Below are 16,179 nucleotides of genomic sequence, written 5' to 3' on the forward strand. Positions count from 1 at the left end.
AAGAGGTAGGCAGGTTGGAGAACTGTTCATTCAGGTAAGAGTGGATAACTGCAGGCCATGAAGACTGGGTAAGTGATGAGAACACAACAACAGATTTAGTTTATGGAGCTCTACAGGTCAGAAACACTCATGAGAAGAAGAAGAAGAAGAAGTTATGGGAGCTGTTGACACTGTGGTTTGTTGTACTGTTGAATTGTGTTGTACACGTTTCTTTCAGTCTGTTAAACAGCACATGCACAAATCACATCATCCGAAACGATCATACAGTTGAATTAACACCGACAAATGAACACGGTCACGAAAAGGGATTCAGTCCCCGACTAATATAATAGAATGCATTCATATTTCACTAGCGTACCTTATGTTTCTGGTAAGGGAGTGTAATTTAATTTAGGCTCCCCAAAAATGAAGTTTGATTTATCAATGATAGTGGTGTCAGAGTTCACTGATGTTATTTCCTATATCGTTAAATTATATCTCCACCCTATGAAAAAATGGAAAACTTGAGCACTTAAGATAACGTGTTAGATGTGAAAAACTATTTGTAATGCTGAAAACCTTAATATTAATTCACACTGAAAATCCATAAGACAGGCCGGCTTGCTGTATTCTCTGAGCGTGAGGCAGCTCCTAATGACTTTATGTTGCACAATTTGATTGGGGAAATTACTGGAGTGGATTCAATTATCATGGTAAGAACTCTATTATCAGGCAGGAAACAACTCGGACCTGCCACATGTGCAGCGGATGCTTATAAAGAAAACATTGCTTCAAGCGAAACGTTCAATACAAAATTTGTGCTTTTGCTCGTCTCCAGATATTTCCAGATTTTGCACACACTTTTGTTGACATCACTAGATAATGGTATGTTTTTCACTGGACAGGTCAGTAAAAAGAGTCGTATATTAAGGTTTGTCTATTTTTCTTCTTTTTTTTTAACTGATAGCTCTGTACTGGTCAAGTGAATAACACCGATCATCCCGTTACCATGGCAACCGTCAGTCGGCAGGATATTTTAGGCAGCAGGTGAGAATTTTGTCCTCAAAGTTGACACGTTAGAAGAAAAAGACATGGTAAAGTGGAAGGATTTTTTGCGACCAAGGCCGAACTGTGACGGCTAGACAACTTGTTCAGATCATCTTCAAAACTATAACTCTTGCGAGGTTTTCCCAGTCTTCAGTCGTCAGTATCATCAATAGGGTATCTATCAGGGTGTGTGTAACTGCAGAACAGTCAGGGTGTCCATGCTGACCTGCTGCTAAAAGCACCTACAATAGACACGGACACATCCAAACTGGACCACAGTGGCCTGTTGTAGGTGCAAGGAACAGCTCGTTATTGCAGTGTGCTGAATGAAAAGTAACATTAACATTAAAGCAAGGACTTCGCAGAAGAGCAGTGCATTGTAATGACATCATTACTGTTATTCCCTTCACCATTTGGAAGCTTGAATGTTGTGGCTGATGTTGTGTATGCGAAATCCATTGCAGTAACCTCTTCGTCCGTTAGAGGTCAGTGTTGGCTCAAAGTCTCAAACCGTTTTAACCCATAAGAACCCAGACTTATTACTCTTTAAGGGAAAATTATGCTGGATATAAAATAGACCAGTTGGATCATATAGAACATATTTCTGATGTTATTTTGGAAAAACACCACATAGTGTCCAAAATCTGTAAAGTGACATATATGCTACATTGGCCACTCTTGGGAAATTTATGATAGATTATATATGTTATTGGAATATACATCCACTTGACAGTTTCTTCATTAAAAACACAGAGTTGCTTTCTTTATTTGCACAATACAAATCAAAAATGCCTATTTTTAAATAAGGTTTAGCAACAAATTATTACTCAAACTTGTTTGACACCACAATCATTTTAAAACGAAAAATAAAACGATAAAACAGCCTCATATTAGAGGTATTTTCAATAATATGCTGTCGCTACATTACTTGTGACATGGTGCAATAACAAAACACTAGACGGAACCTGAACATTTGTATTCACGACATGTGAGGATTATTCTTTTCTACGGTAGCATTCGAAATAATTTCTGTCCTCGGTCAGGCAAAGTCACACGTCGCATTTGTCACACGGTGGTGGTGGTTGCTTGACTGCAGAATTTGCAGTGGCCATGCATGTTTGTCACATTTCACAGGCCAGTGTGCAACATCGTCAGTGTGAACATCAGTTGCAACGCCAACATGAACTCTCTTGGGTGGTGGTGGTGGAAATTTTGTGTTGTTGACGACCTCTTTGGACACCAAGTAGTTTACAGTCAGCCATGCTTTGACAAGGCCTAGCATGGTGGTTTGCCAGAACAGGTAGAGGTACCACCTCCGTGATCTCATGTGGCACTTGTACCTTGCATCATGGAGGTCTACTCCACCCATGAATGTGTGTGTGACAATGTGTGGCCTGTTGTTGTCTGATTTGCTCCTGCATCGAGCTTTGTCTTGGGGCTCAGTTGCACAGTATGATGACATCAGATCTGTTGTTATACTGCTTGACGACGACAGTGGGTTCCTCTTTCTCCACCCTGCCATCAAATGATCCTCTCCCTCTGTTGGCAATACTTTCATCATCTTCAAGCTCACAAAGAACAAGACGTCATATGGCATTTTCCATAACACTGACACATATGTCACAGCAGTTTTGTCTGTTCTTCTTTTTCAATTTATGTAAGAAATGTGGTCAGAACAGATTAAAAGTGACCTTGGACACGATAATAAAGGATTACATTTGTTGCATGGGTTGAAATGTTCCTTTGCTGCCAAAAAACATTTTTTTCTTTTTTAAAAATTAGCTAGTTGTCTAGTTGCCCATGTGCTCACCAGGCACACCACCATTTTGGAAGTGATGTCATGGGGACAGCGATTTACATACGGTCACATGACTTTGCCAGTATGTTACCTGGATGTCACTTTGGGACTTCATTGGTTAAATTCAAGACTGACACCTTATTAGGAACTTTGAGTATTTAAAGGGTGAGTGACACTTGTGGGTCCTTTCGAGTGAAGGCTGGCTGATTTAGCATTGGTTTCAGATCTTCTCGCAGCATTAATGTAGTTTCTGGTCATTAGTGGATCATTAGAGTACAACTAATTGGAAGCAATAAAAAAAACAAACAAACAAAAAAAAGGTTAAAAAATTACTAATGAACATCTGGTTCTAGTCATGTAAGTTACAGGTGGGCATCTCTCACAGATACTCCTCATAAAAACTAAAATGATATTAAAATGGTTAAAAACTATGACTGAGCCAGTGACTTCATATTTCTGAATATTTATTTCTTCGCCATGAACTTTCAAAATCAAAAAAAAAACAAAAAAACAAATGATCAAAAATACAATATAAACTTCTGAAAATCAATACACAGAATTTTTTTCTTTCTTACTTTTTTTTTCTCTTTTTTTTTTTAAGATTTTCTTACACAGCGCAAAAAACACTGAGCAAAGACAAAGTCCAGGCGGCTGGTGACTCTGCTTAGTCCTCTTTGCTTTTCTAGATCGTAGAATATGGTGCTTCACAAATGTTGAACCGCTCCCCCCCCCCCCCCTCCCCCATTATCCCCGATCACATACGGTTCACTAGAGAGGCATTTTGCCAAAGACGTACAGTACAAAGTGCCCAATAACAAGTCCTGGAGCTAACAACCGTGTTGAAATGTTCAATCCACCATTAATGCACTCGACCACACGTACGCGTCCAGATTCGACTCCCCCCCGTGAACAAGAGTTGTTAGTCGGCTGAGACTGAAAGTGTACGGATGTAAAAGACACTACAGTGCCGGAGAGAGAAATTAAAAAAAGAAGAAGTCGAGACGTTATTAAATCAGTGCCCGTGGTCTCAGCGTTGAGCCTGAGACACTCCGAGGTCCAATCGAGATCAGCCTCCACAATGAACCCTGCAGCTGCAACTTTCCAATTTGCCAGTTTTATTGAAAAAAATATGAAAGTCAATCTGTGATAAGTTACAGCGTTAACACCCGTAAAATACAATGAATTACTGTCAAAATCAATCTTCTTCTGCACACGGAACAAGCAAATCTTCTCCTCCGCCTATCATCGAATAATTACTCTCCTTGCACTTTTGAAATAAACATGGACATTTTTATTCTTCTTGTCCTGAAAAGACAGACGCACAAGAACTGTTTTTGACCCTACCTGGCATTATCATGAACAACTAAAAACAATAGACAATAGAAAGGGCTTGTCCGTTGATGGCTGATGTGGTGGTCTCTCTGGATTTGGCCAAATAATAATAATAATAATAATAATATATAATAAAAAAAAAAAAAAAAAAAAAAAGAGCTGGAAGAAAAACAATCTGAGTACTCTGATGGGGTGAACTGGAGATGAGGGAGGGTCTTTGTGTCCCGGTTGGTGGGGGAAGTTAGTGGTGCTGTGCAATATCCTCTCACTTTCACCTCCCCCTTCGCCTACCACTCCTTCTTCTTCTCGTCCATGGACACTCCGCCGGGCCCGAGCGCCACCACCAGCAGCAGGCCGCCGATGACCGAGGTCGTCTGGAAGAAGTCGTACTTCAGGAAGTCGTGCATGGGCTTGTAGGCGGGGATGGTCCAGAAGGCGTTGAAGTAGACGTTGATGGCCAGGAGCCACACGACGAGGGTCAGCGCCGCCAGCTTGGTCTTGAAGCCGATGGCCACCAGGATGATGAGGGCGGTGCCCACCATGTTCTGTAGGATCTGTGGGAACAGGTACAACTCAGGGTGAGGGACTGTGGATTGTGCTTTAACCTGGCAGAGATACACAGACGATATAATCTGCAGAAAGAGAACTGGCCTAGTCTTGCTATTCATGATAAATGTCATTATTTATGAGCCACATTAAAATATTGATGACTAGTTTTCCATAGCAGTTTGTCGTTCTTCACACATCTGTCATAATTAAGAATTCATATGCTTAGTAATCCATTCAGGCAGGTTCAGTTATGACTGTTTAAGTCATAAGTAGGTTATTACATGTAATTTAGAAAGAAATGCAATGGAGTAAATGATCCAAAATGTATATGTATGAGTCAATGTATAGAATATTTTACTCAATACTGTAAACTACGCTACATATGTGTGTGTGTGTGTGTGTGTGTGTGTGTGTGTGTGTGTGTGTGTGTGTGTATATATATGATGTTTATCATTTGTCCACAGTCTGCAAATATGGACCCAAATCCACATGGAAAGAGCCTTTTAAAATGTACACAGCTTAAAGCTTTGTAAAGTCTAGTCATGAAAAGCCACATTTTTAATTTAAACTTCTTCTTTAAACTTTTTAATTTCAACATCATCTTGTTTTAATTTTCTTCCCTAAAGATCCATGTCCACACGTTTGACTCATGGGTTTCAGGTTCAGACATCACAGCTCGTAGCTGCCACTCAAAATCCAGTTCAAGTTCATAATCTAGTTTTACCAACAGTAAACACACAGTCACAGTCAACAAAGCAAACAAAGACCTACTGACAAATAAGGCCGACTGTGATGTCGTCTCACGATGCTCTTGGCTGGATCCAAAAAGTGTTGCGTGTTTTGCATTAAATGAAACCGGTTGAGTTACTATTAGTCAGCAGGATACAGATTATTCACGCTAGATTATCATGTTATTAATTACATATTGAATTTGAATGTTCAGATAAAAGTAAATAAAACCTTGTGTGTGCTCTGTGGACGTCATATTTCTTCAGTTTTTCCTCTTGGGCATTGGTTCTTTAAACAAATCAACTCTGGAAACAGCAACAAGGGTCCGACTACTGCCAATGATGCTGTACACACCGGATAAACTAGGGCTGCTCACCAGTGGTAAATTTGCATTTACAAAACTGTCTATACGCATCCTTAACTGCTTGTGAACCTTTTCCTTCTTCAGCTCCTGACGCAGGCAGTTCGATCTAGATCTACATTTTGTCTGCGTCCACTCAAACACGGTGACACGTTTTTAATCGCAGGAGATTTATCTGTACGAGGAAGCGGCAGAACTCACAGAAAAGAAGTTGGAGTCAAAGTGTAACAGGGTCATGAACATGAGCACTAGAAGCACTCGGCCACCCAGCTGCATGTACTGCTTCGGTGAACTCTCTCCCATGGAGGGGACTCCGGCGAACATGCTCTTTCCTTCCGAACGAGACTCGGCCAGCAGCAGGAGCAGACCGCCGCCGAGGGCAAGGTTTCTAAGGGGCCATGAAGTGGATGGTTAGTTTTACACAGCGCAGCCAGACAAGCGGAAAATCAGCTCGTTTATTGCACATGAATTAAAAGTTAATGCAGGCCCGTATTCCCACAGATTTCCACACTGGCTGATGATTCATCCAGTCAGTCGGTGTTTAGATAAATCACAGGTCCTGTCCACGGTAATTACACTAAATGTAGGTGTTGTTTGCAAATACAGATGCTGCCTGACCTACCGCCACTACGAGCACATTACAGTTTCCACATTTTGAATGATTCATGAGTGACACTCACCTCATCAAAAATTTAAGGTCCCATAAAATGCTGTATGCAACAGTCTAGAGAGAAAAATGAAAAGATGTTAACAATCAGACTCAATGGTTTAAGGTTTGTCTTCAGTAAATGAACCTATATAGTCATTCTCACCTGTAGCGCTATGATGCCAAATAATCCAAAGCAGGCATACTGTACAAAATTTCTACTCAGGATGAGGACACAACCACCTGTAAGGACAAAGATATTAAAGCAGTAATACAGCTACCGTGACCACACATCTCATTACAGATTTCCTCAGAAGCTAATATTTGCCATGTTATCTAAATTTATGATGACTTTTCATCTGTTGGTGTATTTCAACACGTCTTTTTTTGTAGTTTCAGGCACATGAAGAGGATTGAAACGATGAGTTTTAGAGGCGGCTTTGTCTGCCATAAAACACGACCATTTAATTTGGCAGGAAGACACACGGCGACAGGAAGGGTCCAGCAATTTACACCGTGTGGGTCAAAGTCTGACCATGAGCTCCAGCAGGAATCGACTGACATGATGGCACATAGAGAATATTATCTGAATCTAGTTCAGCTGATTCCTTCATCAGTGTCCAAATTTCTGCTATCTAGGCCAATCTCCTCCTTTCTGCATCTGCTGTGGTATAAAATGACTCTGCGGACATGTGGGCTAGAGGTCGGCTTCCTTCAACAGTCTTTATTATATGTAAGATTTTTTATTTTTGTATCCTAGTTGTCTAAAGATGATATGTTACATACACCTTTTTGTAAACTGCAGACACAATGAGGCTGAAATGCACGAGTTGTACATATTAAACCTACTTGTTTTTGCTCATCAATCAGTTTCAAAGACTGGTGCAAGTGAAACAATGGCACTCAAACAACGGTTCTTCATCAAGTTATTCTTTTATAATGCATGTTGCATTATAGAAAGACATCTGTAATCAACACCTCTGAATCATTCATGAAGGAAGTTTTAAGGCGCATCTCTTGGGTTTGACTAAATTATAAACTGACAGTATGCACTGTTTTTGGCTTCCCTACATCAAGGACACCGCTCAAACCTAGATAATATTTTATAAATAAAATAACTATTCCATGTGATCCTCCGACCTAAACCTGACCACGCGCTGCCTCCCGTTCACTCACCCAACTGTCCGACGAGGTTAAGCAGCACAAAGCACGTTGCCAGGAAGTAGCCGCAGCTCCAGGTAGCCTCGATGTAGTCTCTCTGCTCGTTCCACTGGAACCACATGCGGATCCCGTCTTCGAGGAAGGTGCTGATAAGACACAGGCGTGCCAGGTGGGGTAGGTACTGTTTGGTTACCCGCAGGAACTAGGAAGCGGGGCGGATAAATTGCAAGAAAGAGGTTCGTGTGAGGTCTAAAGAATGAAGCTGTTGGGGAGCACGCTCACAACAGCGAAACTAAGAAACGACAATAGTGCACCACCGAGCTGCGAAACACCATAAAACACTCGTCTGCTGACAGCTGCGGTGTCTAAGCTGTGACAAAAAGTGGGAGTCAGGGTTTCCACTAATTACTATTTACAATGGCATTTACTAAGGTGGTTATTAGCCCTCCAGTCATTTGCATAGGATGGTCACACTAAGTAAACAGTGTTAATCATTACGCAGCCTTTACCTAAAATCGCAAAGACGCCCGGTTGCTACATACATATGGACTCCCTCATAAAATGGGTCCCTGAAGCACTGGTAGTTATACTTGCTACCTGTGGAGCCAGTTTTTTTTTTTTTCCTGCTTTCGCTTGTAACTGGAACATAGTAGAATCAAAATAGGTGCGCAGAGTACCTATTGTCAGAGCAACTTCTTCCCTATTAAACAATGAAATGATTAATGAAAAGTCAACAGGTTATGCTCTACGCAAAACAAAAGTATTATAGCTGATCATGTTACTGGAATTGAAAATCTCAGGCATGCAAGCGGCAAACTACACCCACTCGCCAACACATTAGGTACAATGAATGGATTCTAATATCTGACCTAAATTCCCTTTGATGAATGTTACAATTAGTATAAGTTCATGTCGAAACGGAGTGGGAAAGGTTTTCGGCCTGTGAACCCCACGAAAACACGGTTAATCAGAAGAAATGCAGTCAGAACACCAAAACCTTTGTGAAGCTAAGATTCAGTGCAGGACTACTATACGAGAACATTCGTTTTCACTCGTGCACCTAACAAACAGGCAACTGAACGCATGTGCACGGTACAAACGTGCGCGCATCTCAAGACACCGACAGGATGTGGCTCCCTGTCAAAACCCCAAAAGGCAGTTTCTTAGAAAAGTAATTATGCCAGATATTTCATAAATGCGAGCTCCTATCTCAAACAGATACTACAGTGACACATAGAAAAGCCACGACCGGCCCCTCGCTCCACCCCTTCAGCAGTCCACATCAGCACAGTCCGACCTGCGCAGCCTATCAGCGTCCACCAACTCCCACTGTGACTGCTGCGAGGGACATGAATGGGCGAAGTTGGAGCCAATCCGAACAAGCTCGAGGTTGCTGCAACAGCCTAGAAATAGACTATTCTGAAGTGTTGTCTAAAAAGCTGGCTGAGGAACACTTTACGGGAGTGATGTGCCCCTCTGGGCTTCGCAGAGCTCATTAAAGAGCAAACAAACCAACTGTTGCACATATCCCTCCGTCCTTTTCACACGTAATAAATCCCTCGTGAGAGGAGGGCATAAATCAATCAGATGTTATTAGATTAGGGAAGTTGTGCAGCTTCTGGTATGTGGAGCTCGGCTGAGGAAGTTCACAAATATACAGACACCCTGTTCTGCAAAAAAAGAAAAAAAAAAACTTGTAGAGGCTAAGTTATAAAACCATATCTGAGGAGGTTTCACAGTCAAACCCCCATATGGGTCAAAGGATGACCTGAAATCTGAGCTTTACTCCACAGCTCACCTCCTATAGAACATGACACCGACACATACAACAGAAAAAGTCAAAAACAGGTATGCAAAAGAAGCAAGTGCAATAAAAAAAAAAGAAAGAAAGAAAAAAAAGAGGGCAGGGCCGGGTTTTGGGAGAGCTGGATGATGGAGAAGCTCTGACAACTTAGGCCACATGTAGACACTCAATTGGGGAATTTCTTAATTCTATGCAACCATCACCACTGCTAAGAAATTAGCAAATACGCATTATGACCATTAAGCGTTACCCAATACCCTGCCAGCTAATCCGAGTGATTTCACAACTGCGAGCTGCCTCTATCTACCTTAGCTGGCCGTGATACAGGCTTTGAGACAAGCTAACTAGCTGGCACAAAACAAGACGTGTCACCCAAGCCAAAAGCTTTAGTAGAAACTAGCCACCGCTAGACTCCACTTTCATTTTGACGGCGTGAATGAATAAAAAAAAAATAAAAAAATCACATTCGGAGACGCACGACGAGACATGACACACCGAGCGTTTACGCTTGAAATTAAATCCTGACTCAACCCGCTGTCACAAATAAAATGTGCTACCCTGTGTTGGGAACAGTTATTTAAAGCGTCGAAACATTAGCGGAAACACACAAGAGAGCGCAGCGCAGCGCAGCTCCACAGCAAAACTAGTAGTTAGCAAGCTAGCATGCTAACGGCGGCTAGCGTCGCGCTGAGAGAAAATTCAGGTTACCTGGTCTGCCACGTCTTCGGCTGCACTCATAATGTCCTCCTGTCCCATGTCCGTGTAATATTGCGGTTTGTAATATGTTCAGAGCGACGCAGGCCGGGTGTGCTGGTTTCTCTCGCAGGCTGCGCTCCGACTGGTCCTCCCTCCGCTTCACGTTATTTACTTGAAGGTTTCCCCCACAGCCTGGACGCAGAGAGGCCGCCTCCGCCCCACAATGCCCCGCGATGTGACGAGCCAGACCGGAGCCCCCCTACATGGTGCTGCAGCCGCCGTATGCCACGTATACCGACCCGTTCAGGGGGCTTGACACGGCTAAACCGGCGTCGTTCACGGGTTGTACAACATCTAATCAAGCGTTAGGCATATTTAGCGAATTTTTAGTGGTTAGGTTTAGGGTTTAGAGTTAGGCCACCCTTAAACTTCTGTCCCGGCACCCCTAAAAATAAGTGTTGACAAAAAAATGTCTTTTTTTGTTTTTAATTTTTGTTTACTTTTTTGTATATGATGAGATGACAAATCTGCACAACAGTTGAAAACATGTGGTTTAAACATAATATTTTAATGAGGACAGATTTGCCTCTCTCAAAATGAAGCGTGTAGATTAGATTAACTCTCCCAAATTAGAGAAAGTTGGAGAGTTGTTCACACCACAATAAAATAAAGGATGCAAAGTTAAGTTCAAACGCAGAGACAATGAGCCTTATGTTCTTTCTTAATTTCTCTGGTGTCAGGCTAAAGTGAGAACTTTGTGCTCACAATGACTGTCTGGGCTACGTCTGAACCAATATTTCCATTCCAGTTGTATTGGCCGGGTCTTCCTTTCAAAAGACATGCCCAGCAACACTAAGACTTCCTGTTAGAAATAGTTTAAACACAAAAAAGCCGGATTTAGTCATTACATTATAAATATCAGTAGTATAATAGACCACAAAAGGGAAACAGTAAGTGGTAGTGGCCTTGCATCTACCATGCATGTGCATCCTAAATTGGTTTACTGTACACTTGCCAATGTTTGTGATTTTTTCTTTATTTCTTTTAGACTAAATGACAGCTTTGTGACACAGTAGCTGGACATAATGCACCCCTAAAGCTCGGACCCTTGAATCGGCCCTGCAACAAGATGACAAAAAGAAATCAACACAACAGTAGAAAGTATGTGGTTTAAGCATAATATTTTAACGAGGGACAGATTTGCCATAGATTAATTTATGCTGATTTAATCTATGCTGGTGTGGCTGCATAAAGTCTGCAGAGTCTGTTCAGACCATAAGGAGATATGATGAAGTTGTCTCTTGGGCAGTCATTTACATGACTGAGATGGACAGTCATGCCAAGCTGTGAAAAAGACAGAAAATTTGGGGTTTGCTGAAAGTGTGGGCAAGTCAATGCCAAAAACAAAACAAAACAAACAAACAAAAAAACTGATGGCTGACAATGAGAATCAGCAGCATCCTTTGTTGGATGACTTGTGGAGGCAGACAAGAATGCTGATGGCCTTGATAACTGGCGTTAGCTGCAAATTAAATAAGATACAGTGGGTAAAATTGTTGAACGCATCACAATTATTCATAGTAAACATATTTCTAAAGATGCTATTAACATGAAAGTTTCACCAGGTGTTGCAACAAAGTAATTCATACATAGAAAAATAAATAAAATAAATAAGTTCAGAAAATAAATTATGTATAATAATCTAAAATAACAGAGGGGAAAAGTGTTGAACACGCTTACTGATATTTATTTAGTACTTTGTACAAAAGCCTTTGTTGGTAATGACACATTCTTCCACAGTCTATAAATCTTGAAGGTTCTGTGGGCCTCTTCTATGAACTCTGACTTTTAGTTATTTCCATAGATTTTTTAATTGGATTCCAGTCAGGTGATTGGCTGGGCCGTTCTAGCAGCTTTATTTTCTTTCTCTGAAGCCAGTTGAGACTTTCCTTGGCTCTGTGTTTGGGATCATTGTCTTGCCGAAATGTCCACCCTCGTTTCATCTTCATCATTCTGGTAGATGGCAGCAGATGTTTCTCAAGTCTCGGTACATTTTTCCATTCATCCTCTCTTCAATTATATGAAGTTTGCCATCTACCATATACAGAAAAACAGCCCCACACCATGATGTTCACACCACCAAACTTCGCTGTCGGTATTTTGTCCTCCAAACATGGTGTGTGTTATAGCATCCAAAGAGTTCAGTTTTGCTCTCATCTGACCAGACTATGTTCTCCCAGTGTTTTACAGGCTTGTCCAAATGTGCAGCAAACTTTAAACAAGCTTCAACATGCTTTTTCTTCAGAAATGGAGTGTTGCGTGGTGAGCGTGCATACCGGCCATGGCCGTTGAGTGCATTGCTTATTGTTTTCTTTGAAACAATTGTACCTGCTAATTCCAGGTCTTTCTGAAGCTCTCCACAAGTGGTCCTTGGCTCTTAGACAAGTCTTCTGAGTCAGAAATCTTGCGAGGAGCACCTGGTCGTGGCCGGTTTAGGGTCGAATGATGTTCCTTCCACTTCCGGTTTAAGGCCCCAACAGTGCTCACTGGAATGTTCAGACGTTTAGAAATCCTTCTGTAACCAGTGCCATCAGAATGTTTTGCAACGAGGTTGCAAAGGTCTTGAGAGAGTTCTTTGCTTTTACCCACGAGATGTTCCTCATGTGACACACCTTTTTATAGGCCATGACAATAAAGGATCATATCATCATATCAGTTTGGACTGAACCAGCTAGTATTCATTTGCACTGACAAGGGGCAGGATGGTTTTCTATGCCTTTTTCCACCTCCCTTTCTGCACGTGTTCAATACTTTTTCCTTCTGTTATTTTACATAATTACACATAACTTAATTTCTGAACTTATTTGTTTTGGTTTCTTTCTATGTGTGGATTACTTGGGTTGTTACCAACACCTGGTGAAAATTTCATGTCAATAGCACCTGAAGAAATAACAGAAATATGTTTACTATGAAAAGTTGTGATGTGTCCTTATTTTACCCGCTGCATATTGTAACTCATTGCAGTTCATCTTGTTGAAATACTCACGCGTCATTTCGCAATAGTGCTTCATCATTTTTAAAGAAGCATTTTTTAAAGACCAGAAGTGCTGGTCATTGTGTCATGCTTAGTCAAAACGTCTACTAAGGAACCATAAGAAAAGATTTATGTGCCAACTTGAGATAACTGAGATGGTTAAAAAATATGAAAAAAAATAAGAGATTTTTTTTTGTGGGAAATATGAAAAGAACAACATTTTGTCTAATGACTGTAGCTTTGTTGCGCACAATAATTTGTAAAAACATATGGCAAACTTGAATAATGATCATCCTCATCTAAAATAAGTGTCGTTTAACAGCTGACAATTGCGTTCGAACAAAGACAGACAAGGTTTGCAAATCCAAACAATGTTGTATTTTGTACTAGTGTACCTGTTTGTAGTACAGAAAATACAACTTATACAGTCCAAATGATCTGTTATATGCTACAAACACACTGTGTAATGCGTGTAACTGTGTACGCACGTGTAATGCAGCTTTGTTTGAAGTGTGCAACATCATGAATTATCAAAACAAAAACAAAACCTCAGAAACATCCTTGGAAATGCATGTCAGGCTGATGAGGGTCAGGTTGCCTTAGAAACAGGAATAACACTCCACACTGGATGTCGGCATTGCGCCCTGACATATAACCAGGTGTAAACGTACTGTGCAGAGATGGTGTCACAGTTCTACTTTCCATTTTTCACTTTTCCTTGTTTCTTGCGTTTCCAGTTGTTATTTCTGAATTTCTTCTGAAAGCCTCCACCCTGAACCTGAAAGACAAAAAAAACCAAAACATCTGTCATGGAAAAACTCATAAATTCCCCAAAACAAACTCTAATTGGTGCAATTTAGTAACACCGACTCAAGCACAAACATGTGATTTCAAAGACAGACCTTTTTGCGTTTCTCCACCACCTGCTTCTCCACCTCCATTTCTTCATCCTCATCTGTTTGGAAGTCATCCTCCTCCTCCTCGTCGCCTCCACCTTCCATATTTTCTTCTGCTGCGTTTTTTAAACTGAACATGGAGGCTGTGGATACAAATGAGTGTTAAAGCAGAGAAACTGGTGCTTGTGTTCGACCATCCGCATAACTTTTACGCTGAGACTCAATACCAGCTCATTGACACAGCTAATTATCATCCATTATATTATCCAGATGAGAGCAAACTGTGTTTTTGTTAAACATTAAATTCACCAGGTAATATTTGACTTTCATGACACACAAGTGGGCAGCAGATATCTGAAAATTAAAAGTGACTAACAAATCTACAGTGTGTGCATAATGAATACTGACGAGGGTAGAGGTCGCTCATGCTGTCCTCTGAGTCACTGTGCTCCTCTCCACTGGATGAAGGCTCCCACATGTGCGAATGTTTCGAGCCCTTCCCCTGACCGACCTCCTCTCCGATGTCCCTGGGCCTTTTCTGTTTCAGTCTGACTGGAACAAATTCAGTCCCCTGCTTCACACACTCTTCATCTAGAACAGGGATAAGGCAGACGTTTCAGCAGTCAGACTGACTGTGTGACGTGCACAACAGCTCATATCGATCGTATATCTTTATATTTCCCAGCATCTTTTGAGTGAACAATCAACAGCAACAGATGTATAAGTGTCTGCATGAAATTAAAAGTTTGGTATTTTCCATTTACTGTACTCTGCACACGTGTGAGCCCTGCAAAATCCCACAGAATACCACAGAAATGCACATTTTTATCAACTGATGCATCAGTCAGATTTCCGTCCCGAACGAGACGCAGCACATGAAAATTGTGAGGTCGCTAAAAAGGCCACAACGGCTCCTGTGTTCAACAGGCATGAACGCAGATAAATGATGCACTGACATTTAGAAAGGGCTTTCTTGAACCGTTTCCCATTGACGTGTCTTAAGACATGGTGCGGCTGGCGGTTGAGATGTCTAAGCGTCAGCTTACAGAAGAGCTGCTTGCTGGAAAACAGACAAGAAACATTAGGAAATATGTCAGAGGGCGCAGTTTAGTGTCGCATATTTAGTTTGTTTTTTACCAGGTGACATTCACTGGCTAACAGTGTATTTTTTTCTTTCTTGCAAATTGACAATACGCAGAAGAAAACATGTCCTTACGGTTGCTTCGAGCTCGGCACGATGTGTGGTTCATACTGGCTGTAGTTGAACTCTGCTGCAGCACTCAGTTTCTCATATTTCTTGCCCTGGGTGAACTTCTGCAGCTCCACCAGGTTGCAAGGAAACTCGTGGCCATTCAAAGTGCATTTGATCTGAAAAAAACAAAACACACACACAAAAAAACATGATTGGGTCAGACAGTTATTATAGTAAATGAGTGGTTTAGCGTTGCAGCAACATAATGTTGTTCCCCCGACTATCATTCAACCCATCCAGACATCCCAACCTCATAGTATCAGAGACATGAGGTAAGTTAGCAACGGCTAGCATCACAATGTTCGATCACATGCATTTCGTGTTAAGTGATGTAATTTGTTGGCTAACCTTTTTGTCATCTGTGAGCTGAAGAAAGGGGTGATTAAGTAGAAATGCTTTGAGGTCCGCGGGTAATTGATCCATGACACAAAAGCACTTCAAAACAGGTTGTTTAGTGCGTTGCTCACACTAAACCCTAACAGGAAACTGTCTCTACACGTGGGCTGACTGCGCAGACTCTGTTGCATGATTAAGGCGCCATCCACTGATCAAATTAAGGAAGGTCAGTTTAGAGGAAAAGATAAATCTCCAGGCAATCAAGGCATTCATCACACACGATCCTGTGATTAAATCAATACGAATAATCAAAGTAAACGTGTAGGATTTCAGTGACGCAAGCAGGAAGGTCGATTAAATAAACAAAAGACACGCGATTAATATGTAGAACTGTATACGGCAGATTTGACACAGGTACTTTAATATGTACCAACACTGTGTGTACTGTATGTATCTGTGTAAATGTCACCGCTGTAGTGTAAAAAATAAACACTAATTGGTTTAAGTCAGCTGACTGTCATCAGACACCTCAAAGAGTCAAAGAGTTTGAGCACGAAGA

The 16,179-nt window shown here is 41.3% G+C and overlaps 2 protein-coding genes across 2 annotated transcripts; both read right to left on the reverse strand.

The window, feature by feature from the left end:
• Positions 1-3,271: 3,271 nt before the first annotated feature.
• On the reverse strand, positions 3,272-10,336 carry surf4 (surfeit 4). Its single transcript, XM_047569985.1, has 6 exons — positions 10,115-10,336; positions 7,618-7,804; positions 6,608-6,684; positions 6,476-6,519; positions 5,997-6,183; positions 3,272-4,710 (listed from the first exon to the last, which is right to left on the reverse strand). Exons 1-6 carry the CDS (start codon positions 10,160-10,162, stop codon positions 4,444-4,446), a joined length of 810 nt encoding a protein of 269 aa, XP_047425941.1. The 5' UTR covers positions 10,163-10,336; the 3' UTR covers positions 3,272-4,443.
• A 3,155-nt stretch (positions 10,337-13,491) lies between these two features.
• Positions 13,492-15,943, reverse strand: surf2 (surfeit 2). The gene is made up of 6 exons (XM_047569925.1): positions 15,633-15,943; positions 15,249-15,400; positions 14,989-15,092; positions 14,441-14,623; positions 14,039-14,175; positions 13,492-13,914 (listed from the first exon to the last, which is right to left on the reverse strand). The coding sequence occupies exons 1-6, from the start codon at positions 15,705-15,707 to the stop codon at positions 13,831-13,833; spliced, it is 735 nt and encodes a 244-aa protein (XP_047425881.1). The 5' UTR covers positions 15,708-15,943; the 3' UTR covers positions 13,492-13,830.
• Between the last annotated feature and the right edge of the window lie 236 nt (positions 15,944-16,179).

The sequence above is a fragment of the Mugil cephalus genome, chromosome 19, assembly GCF_022458985.1.
Source record: "Mugil cephalus isolate CIBA_MC_2020 chromosome 19, CIBA_Mcephalus_1.1, whole genome shotgun sequence".
Classification (NCBI taxonomy): domain Eukaryota; kingdom Metazoa; phylum Chordata; class Actinopteri; order Mugiliformes; family Mugilidae; genus Mugil; species Mugil cephalus.